This window comes from Eleutherodactylus coqui, chromosome 3 (genome assembly GCF_035609145.1).
Source record: "Eleutherodactylus coqui strain aEleCoq1 chromosome 3, aEleCoq1.hap1, whole genome shotgun sequence".
Lineage (NCBI taxonomy): Eukaryota > Metazoa > Chordata > Amphibia > Anura > Eleutherodactylidae > Eleutherodactylus > Eleutherodactylus coqui.
Genome location: NC_089839.1, coordinates 23,500,492 through 23,520,799, shown reverse-complemented (window position 1 = coordinate 23,520,799; position 20,308 = coordinate 23,500,492). Strand labels below are relative to the sequence as shown.

General features: G+C 46.3%; 1 protein-coding gene across 1 annotated transcript; it reads left to right on the top strand.

Moving 5' to 3' along the window:
• Positions 1-1,080: 1,080 nt before the first annotated feature.
• Positions 1,081-19,360, top strand: KCNK16 (potassium two pore domain channel subfamily K member 16). Its single transcript, XM_066595307.1, has 5 exons — positions 1,081-1,293; positions 12,204-12,318; positions 13,959-14,125; positions 16,980-17,145; positions 18,657-19,360. The coding sequence occupies exons 1-5, from the start codon at positions 1,081-1,083 to the stop codon at positions 18,872-18,874; spliced, it is 879 nt and encodes a 292-aa protein (XP_066451404.1). The 3' UTR covers positions 18,875-19,360.
• The last annotated feature ends 948 nt before the right edge of the window (positions 19,361-20,308 follow it).

Sequence of the window (20,308 nt, the reverse complement as noted above, 5' to 3'; positions counted from 1 at the left end):
TGGTAAACACAACAGGGACCTGTTAGCTGACCATCTGCACCCATATCTTCAGGAAGTCTTCCCTAAACACAGTTCCATCTTTCAACAGGACAACGCTCCATATCATCGAGCTTGGATTGCTAGGGAGTGGTTGGAGGAACACAACAATAAATTCAGCATTGGTCTCCAAACTCACCTGACTGTAACCCCATTGAGCATGTTTGGGATATGCTGAAAAGGGCTGTGAGATCTGCTCCCCTTCATCCCCTCAATCTGTACCAGCTGCTGCAGTAAGCATGGGGGAAGTTGAGATATATATATATATATATATATATATATATATATATATATATATGCGCGCCATGAATAATGCTGGGTTCCATCCATCGGTTGTGTCCGGTCAGTGTTCTCGCGCTGGGGCCAGACACAAATGGTGCACTTTTTGCTCTGGTCTGTTGTCCATAGTTGAACATAGCCAGATAGAAAAACCATTGCAAGCCATATTTTTCTCCAATGTAGGGAGGCATCCTTCATCAAAACTGATGCCTTGAACTGCTCCGTAGAAAACTATGGGATCAGTTCTGGCATCTTTTGCCCTCCCTACAATGCTGGAGAGGACAAAAAGCCGTATGGCCAGCTACATGGGAACCTAATCTTATCCTCCCAGTGACAACTCTTACCTATTCCAGGACTTGTTAGCTAAAGATTAACCAGCTTCCTTCCTGCTAATCAGCTGCAGTAGAACATCTCTTATCTCTTTGGGCAGATGATTCTCCCCATTATCAGCAGGACACTCGTGAATCCAGGCAAGCAGAAGAGGACACCAACCTGCATCTGGCATATTGTCTGGGGTAGAAGACATAAGACATGGTCACAGTGTTTCATGGTGAGACCTTTAAAGAACATCTTGAAGAAGCTTCTTGGGTTTCATGACAACTCCTAACGAGGAACCTTGGGATTATAAGGAGGTAACAGACGTTCTCCATGCCTCATTTGTGGAATGGACTTACCGTTTCTGTGGAGAGACGCTCTAGATTGCTCGAAAGATGGTTCTCTAGTTTATGATCTCCCATATTGGTGCTTGTAAATAGTCTCTCAGCCATGTCTCCGCTCTTCCAATGCAGCCGGCAAACCATACTGGCAGTCGCCTTGTCCTTTGGATATTTCTTGTACCTGTTTATAGGAGCTATGATGTTCCAGTTGTTGGAGAAACAAGCCGAGACAAACTCCAAAGACAAGTTCCACCTGGCCAAGTTAGGCTTCCTCCAGAACAACACCTGCTTAGATGCTGAAGCCATTGAACACTTTGTAAAGGTATGGTCGACTAAAGCAATAGTCTAGTAGTAGTCTATGTATGAACGTTTTATAGTGTATCTACCTGGAATCACAGGAGATTTCGGCTTTTTAACACCTCAACTGAGAAAAATGCCAATTTCTAAAAGGCAAACGGTTATTAAAGAGGAAGTACCATGTATGCAACACATGTTAGGGTATGACTATCATAAAGAGTGGTCACCTACTGGAGACTCTCTACTACATTCGAAATTGAGAGTGGCTTCCATTGAGTTGCTGTAGGGAAAATAGCTTCCCCTGGTAAAATCTCCTTGGAGCAGGACCCGGGGCAATCAACTATTCTGAAAGGGGTTGTGTCTGAGGCCACAACCCCTTTAAGAAAGAGTAGTTATCTGCATAAGTATTCACCCCCATGCCAGTATTTTGCTGCAACATACATGAGTGATAATTTCATCTTTGACCCTCTTTGTCGCTGGGTCTCTAGCAGCTCGGTACATCTGACACTACAGCTCTTCCCATTCTTCTTTGTAAAACTGTTCAGGTTGCATGAGGGTGTGGACAACTACTGCAGTCCAGGACATTAACCCCTTTCGGACTTTTTTTTCCCCCCATTTTCGTTTTTTCCTCTCCTTTTAAAAAATCCTAACTCTTCTATTTAACCATCAACATCGTCGTATGAGGGCTTGTTTTTTGCAGGATGAGTTCTATTTTTCAATGATACCATATAATGTACTGAAAAACCTAAAAAAAATTCTTTTAAGTGGAGTGAAATAGAAAAAAAAATTCTGCCATCTTTGGGTGCGTCTTGTTTCTACGGCGTACTCACTGCAACAAAATGACCTGATAACTTTATTCTGTGGGTCGGTATGATTACTACGATACTAAATTTATATAGTTTTTTTTTTTTGCTGGACTGCTTTTATTTTTTTCCAAAGGTACTTAATTTTTTTAAATTATTTTCTGCCGCCATCGTCTGACCGCCATAACTTTTTTATTTTTCCGTTGACATAGTTGTGTGAGGGCTCATTTTTTGTGGGACCTTCTGTAGTTTCAATTGGTACATAAGACTTTTTGTTCGCTTTTTATTGCATTTTTTCTTGGAGACGGGGTGACCAAAAAAGGGTAGTTCTGGAGTTTTTGTTGATGATGTTTACCATGCGGGGTATATAATGCGTTACTTTGATAGATCAGACTTTTACGTACGCAGCGACACCAATTTTTTTTTTCATTTTAATATTTAAGTTATTTTATTATAAATATGGCAAAAAGTTTTTTTCTTTTTAACTTTTATCACTTTTTTTAAGAATTAATAAAACTTTTTCAAACTAATTTTTAAATTTTTTTTTAGTCCCCAGAGGGGACAAGAACTTGCGATGCTTTGATTGCTCCTGCAGTATGATGTAATGCCATAGCATTAAATTATATCACAATCTGACAGGCAATCTATCAAGCCATGCCACAGGCATGGCTTCATAGGCGACATGCAATGACAGCCATGGGGCTTATTAGAAGGCAGCCGAGTGCCATGTCAACTGTACGGCAACCTGCGATCTTATCGTGGAGGGCAGTGTGGGACCTCTGAACGTCGATTGGGGCATTTAAATTCCGTGGTCAGAATTGACAGCAGCATTTAAAGAGTTAAGAGCTCGGCTGAAACCTATTTCACATAAAAAGTCTGTTATTTTAAACTATTTTGCACTAGTTGTGCCCAAAAATATACTTTGTCATCTTTTCGTCCTTCTCTGTGGTCCCCTCAGTACCACTGCTAGCCTGTACCATAATGGCCGGGCTGCTGGGCAGTGTCACATGACCCATTTCGCCCTATTTCCTGCCAGCAATTCCCAAATCTTTTGTATGAACTCTACATGTTTTTCGCTCCCTCCTGCTCCCCATCACTGCCAGTCTCCTTTATACTCTGAGGGCAGCTTCAGATGACCGTATATCAGCCCGATTTTCACACCCGGCCGATATACAATGTCCCTCTCTGCAGGGGGAGGAGGATGGAAGAGCTGAGAGCAGTGCACTGAGCTCCCACCCCCTCTCCACCCCTCGCTACTATTTGCAATGGGAGGGGGTGGGGTTAAGTTCTGGAACTTAGCTCCACCCCGTACCACCCCCTCCCATTGCAAATAGTGCTGAGGGGCAAAGAGGGGGTGGGAGCTCAGTGCACTGCTCCCAGCTCTTCCAGCCTCCTCCCCCTGCAGAGAGGGACACAGTATATCGGCCGGGCGTGAAAACCCGGCCAATATACGGTCGTCTGAATAAGTAAATACAGTCACTACTAAGTTCCTTGGTCAGTCTCCTTCCCCCTCTAGGAGTTGTAAATACATTTACTAGTGAGTTTTCTAGTCAGTCCCTTTTGGTATCTGTAAATACAGTCACCAGTATGTTCTCTAGTCAGTCTCCTTCTTACTCTGGTAGTTGTAAATATAGGCCCACTTAAGTTTTCTAGTCAGTCTCCTTCCCCTTCTGGCAGCTGTGAATATAGTCCCTGTGAGTTTTCTAGTCCGTCTCTTTCCCCTTCTGGCAACTGTAAATACAGTCCCCAGCATGCTTTCTAGTAAGTCTCTTTCTTACTCTGGTAGCTGCAAATATAGCCCCCAGTAAGCTTGTTAGTCAGTCTACTTTCCTCTCTGTCTCCTACTTACCCTGATAGCCATAAATGAAAAGAAGGTAAATGTTCTCACTAGTAAGATTCTAGTCAGTCTTCTTCCCCCTCTGGAAGCTGTAAACACCATCTGGCTAGGATAGTGAGAGGCCAGTAACCTACTGCACAGTATGAGTAGCAAACATTCCAGCTGCCTATGTATGAATTATATTTTCCTTCTGGATTGTGGTTTTGGCTTATATTCCCAGTCATTGTTAGAAGGCCCGTTAAAAGGTCTGACATTGACTTGCAGGAATGCAACCTTCTAATAGGTGGCGCTGCAGAGGTATTGTTCCATAAGTCTATCTGCATATTTCCCAGAGGAACATGGATGGTCATATAAGTCTCTTCTAGGTGCTCTCCTTAAGGAAAAACGATACCCTTCCTGACACACATCATAAACCTCTGACATGGACTTGCTCCCTTCCAGTAGGTGGTGCTGTAGAGGTATTGTTCCATCTTCACATCACTGATATTTGAAATCTAGATATTTCAAGCAAAGTCTTAAAACTCCAAATGACCCCCCCCCCCCCCACACACACACACACCCAATCCACAGGATATGAAACGTTGGAAATCAGATTTTAGTCGACTGACGATTACCTGGGAAATTTGCTGCAGGTTCTGGCTGTAATACTTCCGCAGCTCAAAGGAACAATTCTAATAAGAAGAGGGCAGGATGTGACCCCACAAGTCATAAAGTGCTCTACAGAGCGAACACAACACTTTACTAATCTCAGGCTCAGCCAGGAAGCCGTAGAGCATGCAAACTCATGAAGTGCTGCAGTGCATGATGTGTAAGAGTCACCAATCACTGCGGAGCTCCTAACCGCCTCTCCAAGTACCATCAGGGGCAAATTATTACATGCACCCCCAAGAATTTATACATTCATTTTATTAATGGATACAAAATACCATTAACAACCAAACTCCATTAAGCTACAGCCGGTCCCAGTAATACATCATTCATACGAATGGCAATAAGCAAATGAATAAATAATATATTTCATCCCAAGATGCTCGCATAATTGTAGAAAAAGATTAATTCAAGGTGCAGAAAATGCAGCAATTAGTCCATTAGGAATCAGAGCAAACCACAAAAACAAAGCAGTAATGTGACATCTAATGGACACTCCTTGTCAAAACTATATCCGGCCCCCCAGAAGAAGTTGTCAGTTTGCAGTAAAACCCGTCCTGCAGTTCCATCTCAGACAGATCTGGAAATGATGAAAGTTGTGGGTGTAGTGGCCAGAACACCATCCTGCCCCCCTCCATAAATGTCATACATGTTTGTCCTATGTGGATGCACTGTGCAAGCTTGTCATATTGAGTGTGTGTGTTGCAGAGCTCCAGCACTTGAGAGGTTAACTTCGCTAAAATCATTGCCTGCATGTAAATGTATCAGTTTGTCATGTCATGTGGTGTGAGTGATGGTATAAATAGGAGTGATTGAGAGCAGGAAGAAAGTCTTCCATCTTGTATTCAGAGAGAGTGCTAACACAGAGTCCTTGAAGACTTGAAGAAGACCCCTGCATGGGATGAAACGTTGTATCATAAGCGTCTATGGAGTAAATAAAGAAGCATCAGAATGCATGCAATTTTAAAGAAGCACTCGTGACGCTGCTCAACTTTATTTCTACCTTTGACGGCCGCGTTAGTGTCTGCAGACCTCGGGGTGAGCACCTCAATCCTGCCTTTTCCATGGAGCGGTACACTGCCCCCTGCTGGTGTGAAAGACTGGGGAAGGTCATCGCATACAACAGTTGGTTCCCCTAGTAGTGGTATAAGGGACAATGACAGCTCAGTGATGTGTTCAGGACATCCTGCAGCCACATGTGTTCCTCTCATGGCGGCTTCCAGCAGGATAATGCTCGGCCGCACACACAAGGGGGTCCCAGGAGCCCCCACAACATTGTCACACTACTGTGGCCGTCCGGTCACCATATTTATCGCCAAAAGTACATATATGGGACCATCAGGTTCACCAACTTCCACCGCCTATGTGTTTACACAATCTAGAGATTCAGATGAAGCAAATATGTGGGTACTAGAGCCTACAAGTCCATCTGTATCACATCTTGTATACAAGCTAGAGGTGGTACAACAGGGTACTAGAGCCTTCATGCCTGCCTGTATTACATGTATCTAAGCTAGAGGCGGTACAACAGGGTACTAGAGCCTCCATGCCTGCCTGTATCACATCTTGTATCCAAGCTAGAGGCGGTACAATAGGGTACTAGAGCCTCCATGCCTGCCTGTATCACATCTTGTATCCAAGCTAGAGGCGGTACAACAGGGTACTGCCATCTCCTAATTTTTGCTAATGAACTATTTCCCCCAGAAAGCTGACAGTTTTCTCCCTTCTCCCTATAATCTCCCCGACGCCCATACTGTTCACCTGATTGGACGGCCGCTGCGAACGTTTCTTTCGGGGTCTGATTTACCCACTAGAAAATTACCGATGTAAGAGCGGCACAACTGGAAACCACGTGACCACGGAGAGCGTCCTTCATAAGGCAAGACCATGGTGACAATGGAATAAAGGCTCCATTCATGCTGTCATCACATGTCAAGACCACCTGACACATCGCTTGGCGCGCAGAGTTGTGATCGCTCATAAACATTTGCCTGCAGGAAACTCTGCATCTTCAGATCTTCCCGCAGGATGGTGGCCACGAATCCCATGGCAAATGCCGACTGCAGGCAGTTTCGTCAACAGTCAATCGCCGGTCCTCCATAACCACTCGCTCCGCTCGCACACTCATGTTGTCGGGCCGGCTGCTGGTGGCCCAGGCTCCTTGGGTTGATCTCACACAACATTCTGCCCTCTTTGAACTGTCGCACGCAGGAATGCACATTTTTGACGTCCATACCACCCTCCGCACCTGTATCACTCAAACGCCGATGAATGTTGATGGGCGTTGTTCCACGCAAGTGAAAAAACGGATGATTGCTTTTGGAACGTGAACATCGTCGTTTTAAGCAATGAAAACACTTCTCACTCCAGCCGCTGTTACGGGGTTCTGCCATCTGTCTCTCTCAGCCTCCAGGAATGCCCGCGTCTTCTAAAATGTGTCCCATGTTTCTATCTGCTCCTATTCCCCAGAAGAAAATGAGGAGACTTTGACGAGGTGCACGCACGTTCTAAACACTGCAGCCGTCCTCAATAATATGTGCCAACAATTACAAGAAATGCTTTTACCTTACACTTCCTGGACAGGTGGAAAGAATGAACCATTTCACTAGGACATTCTCACCCCAGCATTCCCACCTGGGAATTCTCATCCGGGCATTCTCACCCGGGCATTCCCACTCGGACATTCCCATTCGGACATTCTCACTCGCGCATTCCCACTCGGGCATTCATTCTCACTCGCGCATTCATTCTCACTCGCGCATTCCCATTTGGGCATTCATTCTCACTCTGGCATTCTCACTCGTGCATTCCCACTTGGGCATTCCCAATCACACATTCCCACTCGCGCATTCTTACTCGCACAAATAGAACATGCCCGTCTGCATAGGATTGTGTTTGTTAATGCAATCCTATGCAGGCTTCCAGCGGCGGAAATCCCGCCGCGAAATTTCCGCCCATCTGCTGGCGGCCTTACTCAACATTCTTATTCGCGCATTCCCACTTGCACATTCCCACTCGGTCATTCTCACCAGGACATTTTCACCTGGACATTCTTATCCTCACACATTCTCACCTGGACATTCTCACCTGGACATTCTCATCCTCACATTCTCACCCACACATTCTCACCCGCACATTCTCACTCGGACATTCTCACCTGCACATTCTCACTCACACATTCTCACCCGGACATTCTCACTCGCACAGTCCAGTGTAAATACAAAAGTACAGCAGCACTCCTAGAAAAAACACCAATGCTGTGAGGCACAGAGCAAACATGCAAAGCTCCAAAGATAGGTCCCATCTCCAGGGTCCACAGCCCACTTGAAAAATTATCGGAATACAGCAGCATGCCGGGTTTAGTAAATATGTATCAAAACGTTGCTTCTTTATTTCTCCATCCGGGATCTTTGTCAAGCTAAGACACAGACACAGCAACCTGACATTATATACAATAGTTAGACCAGTCAAGACATACCATTAAAATTGGAACCTCCCAGAACAGGTGAGTATGCTTACTGACTGGGCGGCAGGTGTGGAGCTGGGAGTGGCTGTGGCGCGTATCCAAACTCAATCCACTTCAATCACGTAGCGTCCCATATCACAACGCGCATGTGCAAGAGTATCAAGTTCAAAGAGCCATTTACACTTCAGTTTTTTCTCCCTTTCACCCCCTCTTAAACTAATGGGCACAGAGTCAATAATTTGGAAACGCAAGTGACTAATCGCATGTCCTTTCTCAATAAAGTGCTTCGCTCCGGGGACATCAGTCTCCCCTGTACGAATCGTGCTTTTAGGTTTTGATATTACACTCCATAGTGCTTTCGCCCACATGGGCACGAGACGACATCTATAACAAATGGTGTACTGCAAGTAAATCTAGCCTTCATTGGGTATTTTCTACCTGTCCAAGGGTGCGTAAGCGTATTGCCTTTCATGATGTTATGGCAACTGCTACAATTGAGACATGGAAAATTGCCCATTTTTAATGGTTCCAATAGTCTCTGGGCTGACTGCATCCTCAATGTACAAGACGTATGCATGAGTCTGTCCTTGAAGTTAGCACCCCTCCGATTGGCCATAATAGGAGGTCACTTAAACTCCTGAATCTCATTGTGGCAACGTGCCAAAATGGGTCAGTGCTTGCGTATAACTTGTGCAACCTGGCCACTCATAGGGCCAAAACCAGAAATATAGGGGATACATGTTGTGTGTAGTTTTCAGTTTGTATCCCGATTAGAGATGAGCGAGCATACTCGCTAAGGACAATTACTGGATCGAGCATTGTCCTTAGCGAGTACCTGCCCGCTCGGAAGAAAAGGTTCAGCTGCCGACGCGGGTGAGAGGTGAGTTGTGGCAGTGAGCGGGGGGGGGGAGAGAGAGATCTCCCCTCTGTTCCTCCCCGCTCTCCCCTGCCGCTCCCCGCCACCGGCAGCCGAATCTTTTCTTCCGAGCAGGCAGGTACTCGCTAAGGACAATGCTCGATCCAGTAATTGTCCTTAGCGAGTATGCTCGCTCATCTCTAATCCCGATCAATCAAACGTGCCTTTGCCCATAGTTGGAAAGTTCACCTCTCGGGATAACTCAAACTTCAAACTTGGCCCAAATCTCCTGTAAACGCCTGTCAACATTATCATCAGTCACAATAGGACGGACTCGTAAGAGCTGACTCCAGGGAGGGGGAGTCACGCACATGAAGGGGATGACCGCTACTGTACAGCAGTAAGCTGTTCCTATCCGTCTCTTTTCTGTACAGATCGTCCCATTCCAAATGATGAACACGTCATCAATGTAGCGGACCCACATGTGCACTTTGCACCAATGCCATGAAGTGTAAATATGTTGCTCCTCAACATATGCCATAAATAAGTTGGCATATGTTGGTGCCACATTGGTGCCCATGGCAGTGCCACGGCACTGCCTATAGTAGACATCACCGTACATAAAGACATTACTCTCTAGAACCATTTCCAATGGTGTCAGGATAAAGGAAACCTTACTGTTGTTAAAATCCAAGGCATTCAAGAAATAGTTGACATTTTGATTTACAAGGATGAGGGTAGATTCAAAACAGATCTGTACAGAAGAGAGACCGATAGGAACAGCTTACTGCTGTACAGTAGCTGTCATTGGCGCTACCCATGATATATATGTACAATATACACTCTGTTGAGTCGGACTAGTGCAACATCTCCATGGTGACAAACCGTTAGTGGCGCATGCGTCCGATGCGTTCACTGAAAATCTGGTGTGTACTGGATATTCTCGCGCATGCGCATTGTGATATGGGACGCTACATGGTTAAAGTAGATGGAGTTCTGATGCACGCCACAGCCACTCCCGGCTCCACACCTGCCGCCCAGTCAGTAAGCATACTCACCTGTTCTGTGAGGCTCCAATTTAATTGGTATGTCTTGACTCATCTAAGTATTGTATTTAATGTCAGGTTGCTGTGTCTGGCTCTTAGCTTGACAAAGACCCTGGATGGAGAAATAAAGAAGCAACGTTTTGATGCATATTTACTAAACCCGGGCATGCTGCTCTATTCCGATAATTATTCATTATAAATTAACATTCTCAATTGGCCATTCTCACCCAGACATTCTCACTCGCACATTCTCACCTGGACATTCTCACCCGGACATTCTCGCCCTGGACATTCTCACCCGGACATTCTCGCCCTGGACATTCTCACTCGCACATTCTCACCTGGACATTCTCACCCGGACATTCTCACTCGCACATTCTCACCTGGACATTCTCACTCGCACATTCTCGCCCGCACATTCTCCCTCGCACATTCTCACTCGCACATTCTCACCTGGACATTCTCACCCGGACATTCTCGCCCGGACATTCTCTATCGCACATTCTCACCTGGACATTCTCACTCGCACATTCTCACCTGGACATTCTCACTCGCACATTCTCACCTCGACATTCTCACCCGGACATTCTCACTCGCACATTCTCACCTGGACATTCTCACTCGCACATTCTCACCTGGACATTCTCACTCGCACATTCTCACCTCGACATTCTCACCCGGACATTCTCACTCGCACATTCTCACCTGGACATTCTCACTCGCACATTCTCACCTGCACATTCTCAATTGGACATTCTCACCTGGACATTCTCACCCAGACATGCTCACCCGGACATTCTCACTCGGGGATTCTAACGCAAGCATTCTGACTCGGGCATTTTTACTTGCACATTCTCACCTGGACATTCTCACATGGACATTCTCACCTGGACATTCTCACCTTGACATTCTCACCTTGACATTCTCACCCGGACATTCTCACTCGCACATTCTCACTCGCACATTCTCACCCGGACATTCTCACTCGCACATTCTCACCTGCACATTCTTAATTGGATATTCTTACCTGGACATTCTCACCCGGACATGCTCACCCGGACATTCTCACTCGGGCATCCTCACGCAGACACTCTCACTCGGGGATTCTAACTCAAGCATTCTGACTCGGGCATTTTTACTTGCACATTCTCACCTGCACATTCTCACCTGGACATTCTCACTCGCACATTCTCACCCATACACTCTCACTCGCACATGCTCACCCGGACATACTCCTACTTCATCCCATGTCCCTGCATGACTGTATAAATTCTTATCTCTACTCAAGCTGCCTTATTTGAAGCTTCTTCCCCGTTTTCACCTATCTTTCCCTCGTCAGGCCGCCATTACCTGACACTTGCGATATCTTGTTGCAGCCGTGTTATTACAAACAGTTTTTTAATGAGGATAACCTGATAGACTGATCATTGCCTTGTGCTCTTCGTGTCCCAGTCCCATTCTATGACATTTCCTAAGAGAAGCCTCACAAAGGTCATTCAGATAAATGTTCCTAATGGCTGCCAGCAGAAGCGGCCGGGTGCCAGGAGGTATTTACCTGTAACGGCGAGAAACCAGGTGATAACAGATCTGTAACATCAAAGACAAATAAGACGAGTCCAGACCGGGAGAAAAACAATGCGCCAAAGCTGCACGTTCCCCCGAAATCAATAACTCATCAGTAGGGAGGCTGCTGTGATCTTTAGGGGACCTTTAGGCATGTGGGGGGACATTATGGGAAACGCATCATGGGGCATTGATGACTGACAGATGGCATCTCATCTCCAGCGCACTATATGGTAATATATGTAATGCAAGACTAGAGTGCCGACCAAGGGCACAGAATGCAGGAGGACGAGAGGAACTCCCCTTCCCCTATGGCGGATGAGATAAGGATGCAGCATTCATTACCAGGACAGTGCAGGCCGTGTCCAATTACATATATGGATCATATGTGATGTAGCAGAGCTAGCCGAGTGCTGCCCCCCCCACTCACCATATGCCTCATACTGACTGTAGTGCAGATGGCAGAAGCCACAGAGAAATCGGTCACTCATCCTGGTGGCCTGACCACTTCCACCAGACATACCCGCTGATACTTGGGGTACAGGACAGGAAAGGGGTGCCTAAGTTAAACCAACGCCTGAAGGACCCCATTTTAATTTTGCTCCTATTTACACGCATATACACATCATTGCTGTGACCCCCTCTACGGCCCCTCTGCCCCCCCAAACCATCCATCTTCCTCTCTTCGCCTCTGACTTCTCCTTTTCCTTTTGCAGATCATCGTGGAAGCGTGGGAGAAGGGACTGAACCCCAAAGGGAACGCCACGACCCCCAGTAACTGGGACTTCAGCAATTCCTTCTTCTTTGCTGGAACGGTCATCACTACAATAGGTGAATCCAGGCGGTTGCACACAGGGGTCCCCAGTGGGGGGCTCTTAAAGGGATGTTCCACTTTTCAGCACTTTTCCCAAATGTCCAGAGAATTGTTTAAGTAACATTTTCCCCATATTCATGATTAACCCATAATGCTCCATGTGGCCGCTGCGCCGGTCTCTAGAAATCAAAACATCCTCCTCTAATCCTGTCCAGGTGTTTATCAGGGAACGCAGGATGACCACAAACATGGCTACCAGTAAGGCAACCGCAGGAGTCCAGACGAGATGAGTGATCACCCCTGGGGGGTGTAATAATGTCTTTCCCAGCAGGGTGATTTATGTATTCAACCAGTTAACAATAAAGTGACTCTGGGAACTATGTCACATGCTTGCAGATGGGAGGCTCAATGGAAACCATCAACAAGCAGATATTGACGACTCTTTATTGGCTTGTGATCCCAATTCACTCATTAAACGGGTATTCCGTTTTTTTTGTTTTTTTTGGTAACTGATGATGTATGGCCATCAATAGTTGATCCATCAGCTGATCGTCCGGCCCGCTGTCAATGCAGCAGGACAGAAAGTGACATCCTAACCAGGGTTCTGAACCAGAAGTGTAGGAGACGAGCGGCGCTTCCATTGATTTCAATGGGAGTCAAGTCGATGCTGCACTTTAACCCATAAACATCCAACAAGCTATAATAGCACTGAAGACAAAGTAATAGCAAGATCTGTCCGCAGAAGCAGCTAACCTGCTTGTTGATGGTTTCCAGACAGAAGTTAGGATTTTATATTATATGATTTAACAGACAATTTAGACGGCGTTCACACCTGCCATTTTTGGTGCATTTTTGAACCACAACAAAAAAAAAATGCATTAAAAAAATGTGTATTTGTAAACTGCATGTTTTTTTTTCTTTTTACTGCCGGTCAGAAACGCACCAGAATCACACCAAAAAATGCACCAAAAATACCAAGTGTGAACGCAGTCTAAGTAAAAATAAAGTAGGTTTTTTTTCACACAGCGGATACCAGCGTGGAATTTTACGCCAGGAATCCGCCTGTAAAACGTGTGGTAGAAATCCATGGTTATTCTGTTGCAGTTTTGGCTGTGAATATCAAGCAAAGTACAGCCTATTAACCCTTTGCAATCCAATTTTTCATTGAGGGTTTCCTAGGGTTTTTTTTCTCTTTCTGCCATTATACAATGGCACCATCTGCTGGCTAGAGCCAGTACTGCGGTATTGGACATGCCGGAGAGGCCCCCCCCAACAGCATAGTGGCCAGTAATCTACAGAAAGAATACCCTACCGGACGTCTTCCAATATCAGAACTGTACAGCCTTCAATCAGAATGTCTGAAGACGTGAGACAGTGGATTGGAAAGGGTTAAAGGGCAAAATCCCCACAGAGAATTTCAATGTGATTTCGCACGGATTTACGGGAACAAGTGACATGTCATTTCTTCCCAACGTCCTGCAGGAAAACCCGCAGCCGGACTTTGCCCATTGACAGGCCAACTCTGCGTGCCGATCTGTAGCTGAATAACTGCGGATTTGCTCTGCAGCCTTACATGTATGACATGTTAACCTGTTAATAACCCCAACACCATCCCGTTCCACTCCGTAATAACCCCTCCCACTTCCCTTCCCTGCAGGTTACGGCCACTTGTACCCGACCACGGTGCCCGGCCAGGTGTTCTGTGTGTTCTACGCTCTCTTTGGCATCCCTCTCAACGTGGCATTCCTCAATCAGATCGGTAAAGGCTTGAACGCCCATCTCGTCGCCCTCGGCAGGTGCACGCAGGAACCCGAAGGCTCGGGGGTAAAACTACCTGATGTTCCTTATGTGCAATGTAACACCTATAGGAAACTCGCTGTATAGGGGGCAGGGCCGGATCCTGCAGTCATGTGATGCTCCGCTCCGTCTACCTTCGCATCTTAATGGCCCACAGAGGGTTAAGCTCCTGTTACACGGCACGATTATCTGCAAGCTGCTCGTTAGATTGAGCGGTACACGTGATAATTGTGCCGTGTGACACATACAGCGACAGAACGATCAGCAATAAATCACTTATCGGATCTTTCACGCAGACCTAAAATCATGGCTGATCCATCGCTGCATCGTCCTTGTAAACAGGCAGGTGGCCATCTGTGAACGACTGCCTGTTTACTGTGAATGAAGAGAACGTCCAACGCGCTTCACCTCTTTTAACTGAGCAATGATCCTCCTATGTAAAAGCACAGGAGGGTTAACGGACGTCCGTCAGGTGCTTCAGCGACCGAGAGTCGTCCTATGTAAGAGGGGCTTAATGCATGACTGCAGGATCCGGGTTCTGGGGGGCACATAGATCTGCACAGAAGCTACATACACAAGACAATAGGACGATTTGCAAAAGTTGCTTTTTGCTTGGCTGGTGAGAGGAAGGGGGTGTCATCTCTGTGGCCTTATAAGTCTCTCCACTAACCCCACAGGTGTCTCCTTAAGTAGAGATGACAGATATTATTGTACCTTGTCACCACTGGAAGTTAGGGGTGGTGACAAGGTAGCAACTGTCAAACAATTTAGTAACACCCCAAGCTTCTGATTGGCTGGGGGGGGGGGGGCGTTACTAAATTCATACAGGGCAGGAGGACAGTGGCGATGCAGGGAGTGGCCGCGAAGACACAGCCAGAGGCAGTGCCATTGGACACCAAGCAGTGCCATTCTGCGACGCCATCAAGAGAGGGGCAAGGCTGGGAGCAGCAGCACACACAGAGGCGCTGGAGGCAGAGTTGGCACAGTACTCCAAGTGCTGTGCTGAGACATCAGGACCACCGCGGCAACAGTCCGAGTGGCGGGTGAGGCTGAAGCAGCGGTTGAAGGGTGTTCCTTTATCCAAGCCCTGTCAAACCCCTAGCTTCCGGTGGTGACAAGATACAATAATACCGAGACAACAACGCGCACAAAGGTGGCGCTGCAGAGGTATTGTTCTATCTTCCTTATTAGGAAGTCCAAACATGAGACACTGGAAACCAGGGATGTTGCTAAAGTCTGAAAATATCCACAGGCATCAACTCTACAAGACAGCAGCGGTCTTAGTTAGATCCAGTGAGTTAGCTCTAGGATCTCGGATACCTCAGAACAATGCAGCCACCATGTAATAGCCAGACATCGGCTCTACACGGGGATGGAGATTACATTTAGGGTTACTTCACATGGGACAACTGTCAGGACTATAAGCACATGACAGTTGTCCTGATGACTATTGTTCCTGCACGTTCACTCCGCAGCGATAGTCGTTCAGTGAATAGAGGTGAAGTGCGCTGAGATCTCTTCCACCCGCATCCATTCACTGTGAACAGGCAGGAGGTCAAAGATGAACAACTGCCTGTTTACACCGAGAGCGAGTCGCTCACTAGTCATTTAGTTTCAGTGAGCCGAAACAACGGGACTACAGACTATTGAGTGATTTATTGCTCCATACCGTGTGGGGTTCTGTGTTTACAGCAGACAACTGTCACCAAAAATCACTCATTTGAGCAATTTTATTGGCCGATAGTTATCCCATCTAAAGCTGCGCTTAAATCCAGTGATCACCGGGGACGTCTCTGATCGGTGGCATTCGGTGTGGTATAGTACTATTTTCCAGATCAGTATATGCCCCTAAATTATTCTTTCAGACCCAACCTACACAGCCTGCAGCCATCTGTACCTGTACCCATACCTAAACCATACAGCCTGCAGTAATATACACCTGTACCCATACCTAAACCATACAGCCTGCAGTCCCCTGTACCTGTACCCATACCTAAACCATACAGCCTGCAGCCATCTGTACCTGTACCCATACCTAAACCATACAGCCTGCAGCCATCTGTACCTGTACCCATACCTAAACCATACAGCCTGCAGTCCTCTGTACCTGTACCCATACCTAAACCATACAGCCTGCAGTCATCTGGAGTACGTGAAAATTTGTTTGTAGCCCCTTATCAATATATAGGGGGGAAACGTATAACTTATTCCAAGCTAGAGGCGGCTCAAGAGGGTACCAGAGCCTCCATGACTGCCTGTATCACATATTCTATCAAAGAGGCGGTACAACAGGGTACTAGAGCCTCCACGACCGCCTGTATCACATCTTGTATCCAAGCTAGAGGTAATTCAATAGGGCATTAGAGCCTCTATGCCACCTGTATCACGTCCTGTATCCAAGCTAGAGGTGCTACAACAGGGTACTAGAGCCTCCACGACTGCCTGTATCACATCTTGTATCCAAGCTAGAGGTGATACAACAGGGTACTAGAGCCTTCATGCCTGCCTGTATCACATCTTGTATCCAAGCTAGAGGCGGTACAACAGAGTACTAGAGTCTCCATGCCCCCCTTCCATATCCTATCTTGTATCCAAGCTAGAGGCAGTAAAACAGGGTACTAGAGCCTCCCTATTAGGGGTCGGTTTTTCTGGCATACATCCCCCTTTTGCTCTGATATTGGAATCACTTATATCAGCGTTACAATCACAGAGAGAAAGTTTCCTTTCCCTCCGAGAACTTCGGGGGGGGGGGGGGGGGGGTAGTTGGGGGCGCGAGGCGTTGGGTTTTGACAATAAGTGTTTTTTCTCTTCCCATGCTTGCAGCGATCTCCTCCCCTACGTGCCAGTGTTGTGCTGATAACGATGTCTGTGCTGCCCGCAGGTGATGAAGGTGATGATGATGGGCGTGTTCCTCACCAGCGGCTCGCTGCTCTTCCTCGTCTGTCCCCCCATGATCTTCAGCTACGTGGAGGGCTGGAGCTACGGCGAGGGGTTTTACTTTGCGTTCATTACGCTCAGCACCATCGGGTTCGGAGATTACGTATTAGGTAAATATCGGTGAGCCCGACGGCAGTGAGACCGCGTCCACAGGGCGCCGTTATCATGTGATCGTTATCGCACTCATATCAGCTGAGGGCGAGGTAAAAATCGCATCCCACCTGCATGAATCTCACATGTGCGGTACGTGTCAGCTTTATGGGAGCGCGATTTTACATTGTTTTCTAGTGAAACACACAATTTTCGTGCTCGTGTACCGCGGCGCAAAATCACATCACACTCGCATCGAAATCCCAGATTTAAGAGGGCGATATCATCTGATTATCTCGGACTGATATCGCACTCGCCGTGTAATATGGCCTTGGAGCGTCGGCTGCCACATCTCGCTGTAAACCTATACAAATGTAGTGGTTCTCACAGCTGAGGGTTTGTTACAATTGTAGACAATCCTCTGTGGACTCCAGACTGATACATTGTAACAAACTATCAGCACAGCAGAGATTGGTGCCACTGATAACTGTAACAGCGGAGGATTGGTGAGGATGGCACTGTTCAGCTTCGCTATGTTGATAATATATTAATGTGTAAGTCAACTCCAGTGTAATACTCTACTCACACCCAGAGCTGCACCTACAATCCTGGAATCTGCCAGCAATGCCCCTGACATATAATAACACTCTGCTGCTTTGCATTGGGGAAAATGTAGTTATTACAGATCAGACATTGCCTTCTGTGAACACTTCATTGTGAATGCAGCTTTGGATGTAACTGGAGAAGTAGAGGAATAGTGTAAAGTAATTTATACCATAAATTGGAATTTTATACCACAAAGTGCAGCTTTGGATGTGATTGGAGGAGAGTAAGAAATGGTGTTAAGTAATTTATACCACAAATCTGAACTGTGAGTGCAGCTTTGGATGTAACTGGAGGTGTATTGGAATTGATGTAAAGCAATTTATACCAGAAATCTCAACTGAGTACAGCTTTGGATGTGAACAAAGTAGTATTTATACCTTAAATGAAATTGTAAATGCAGCTTTGGATGTAACTGGAGGAGTATAGTAAATAGTGTAAAGTAATTCATGCCACAAATCTGAACTGTGATAATAGATGCAAAGCGATTTATACCAGAAATCTCATCTGAGTACAGCTTTGGATGTGAATGGAGTAGTTTTTATAGCATATATGAGAATTGTGAATACAGCTTTGGATGCAACTGGAGAAGTATTTATACCGTAAATATGAACTATTAATGCAGATTTAGATATAACTGGAAATGATGAAAAGTCATTTACACTGCAAACCCGAACTGTATATGCAGCTTTGGATGTGACTGGAGTAGTATTTATAGAATAAATCAGAATTTTGAATGCAGCTTTGGATGTAAGTAGAGGGAATTGTGTAAAGTAATTTATGCCACAAATCTGAACTGTGAGTGCTGCTTTGGATGTGACTGGAGGAATATAGGACAAAATGTAAAGTATTTATATCACATGATATGTAGATTTAACCTGTAAAATGCTGACTATATAGATGCGTGACGTCTTCTCGTTGTTTCCAGGATCCAATCCCAGCAAGTATTACATCTCCATCTACCGGTGCCTGGCGATACTGTGGATTATTTTCGGCTTGGCTTGGCTCTCCATCGTCTTTAACCTGGCAGCAGAGATGGTAGAAAACCTAATCTACCTGAAGATGCACAAATCTGAGGTCATTAAGGAGGAAGCCGCCACTCAGAAGACGGAGGAACAAATCGTCCAGCACAGGGTCGAAATCTGAGGTCTCCAGGGGACCGTCCGCCATTACTGTGGCCCTATGGACAATGCTATGCATCATTATGGACTGGAGGGGCCCCTACCGAGCAGTGATGTCACCCTAAGCCGTATTGTATGACATCACACCATATAGGACCCAAAAGGGGCATCGAAGAAATTGGGGATCATTTCTTGACACTGTACTGGGGACAAAAATGCCGCCACTCTTAAAGGGACCAGACATGAGAGATGAACGCTCAACTAAAGGTCACGATGACAGCCCCCCACGAAGAGAGCATCTCCCACTCTATCCTTCTTCATTACTCCTGTCAGCCAATCAGCAGAGTCCAGAAAGGTCACATGACTTTTTAAATGTATTAAGCAGAGCCTTGTGCTTTAGACATGAATGGGAGGGGGTTTTCTCGTTGCCCCGACTGCCATTTTTTCTTACCGTGTTATCAGGGGAAATGCGCTGCCGATAACAATAATTTTTTCGGCTGCACAATCATGAGGCGACTTAGAACTTTTCATTTTTTTCAGTGTAATTTGGCCCACTAGGGGGCGCTGCTCTGTTTGTGGAAATAGAAATCATCCTTGTTACGTTTTCTTCAATGTACCTTTAAATTATAACTTATGTATCCGTCTCTCATATCCCGCACTTCAGGCTGAAAGCTCTTCTCCATACTGATACACTGTAACAAACCCTCAGCTGTGTGAACAGGACTGCATCAAAAAGGTTTTTCAGCCTCTGGATTCAAACAGGAATGTCTTCATTCAATGACAGGAAGCAGAGATTGTGAAAATAATTAGAAATGGAAACCAATGGGGACATTTACCTAGACTTATGTTCTATCTACCGGAATTAATTACACACCACAGGATAGGTGATAAGTCTGGACATTGGGGGTCCTGTGTCCCCCTCTCTTCCTCACTGTGGGCTCTCTGCACCCCTGAAGTGATGCGGTGAACGGGATGGCTGTCGCACATTGGCCATGCTGCTTCATTCATTTCAGTGGGACTGCTGAAGGAACGGGGCTGCGTGGCGCATGTACGACTGTCGCTCCATTCTCCGTGTCACTGCAGGGTGCAGGGAGCCCGCAGTGATAAGAGGAGGGCAACACGGGACTCACATTCTTGGAATTGGGGGAAGTCTCAGCAGTGAGACCCCCAATGATCCCTATTACCTATCTGAATGGCCCTTTTAGACGCGCCGCTTCTCCCTGCATAAGCGAATGAGAGGACCGAACGATTTAAAAAAAATTAAGCGTGACAAGAATGGCGCCAAGACGTGTCATCCTAGGTATATAGTCACATGACCACACCGTCCTCTAACGAAGGCCCACAGTGACCTCCATGACATAGAACTGAAATTCTACAATATGGGAGGACTGTAACAATGTGGAAGCATAGGACAAAACTGGCACAGAAGGGGCGAGGCGGCAGCGGTGACACACTCTGC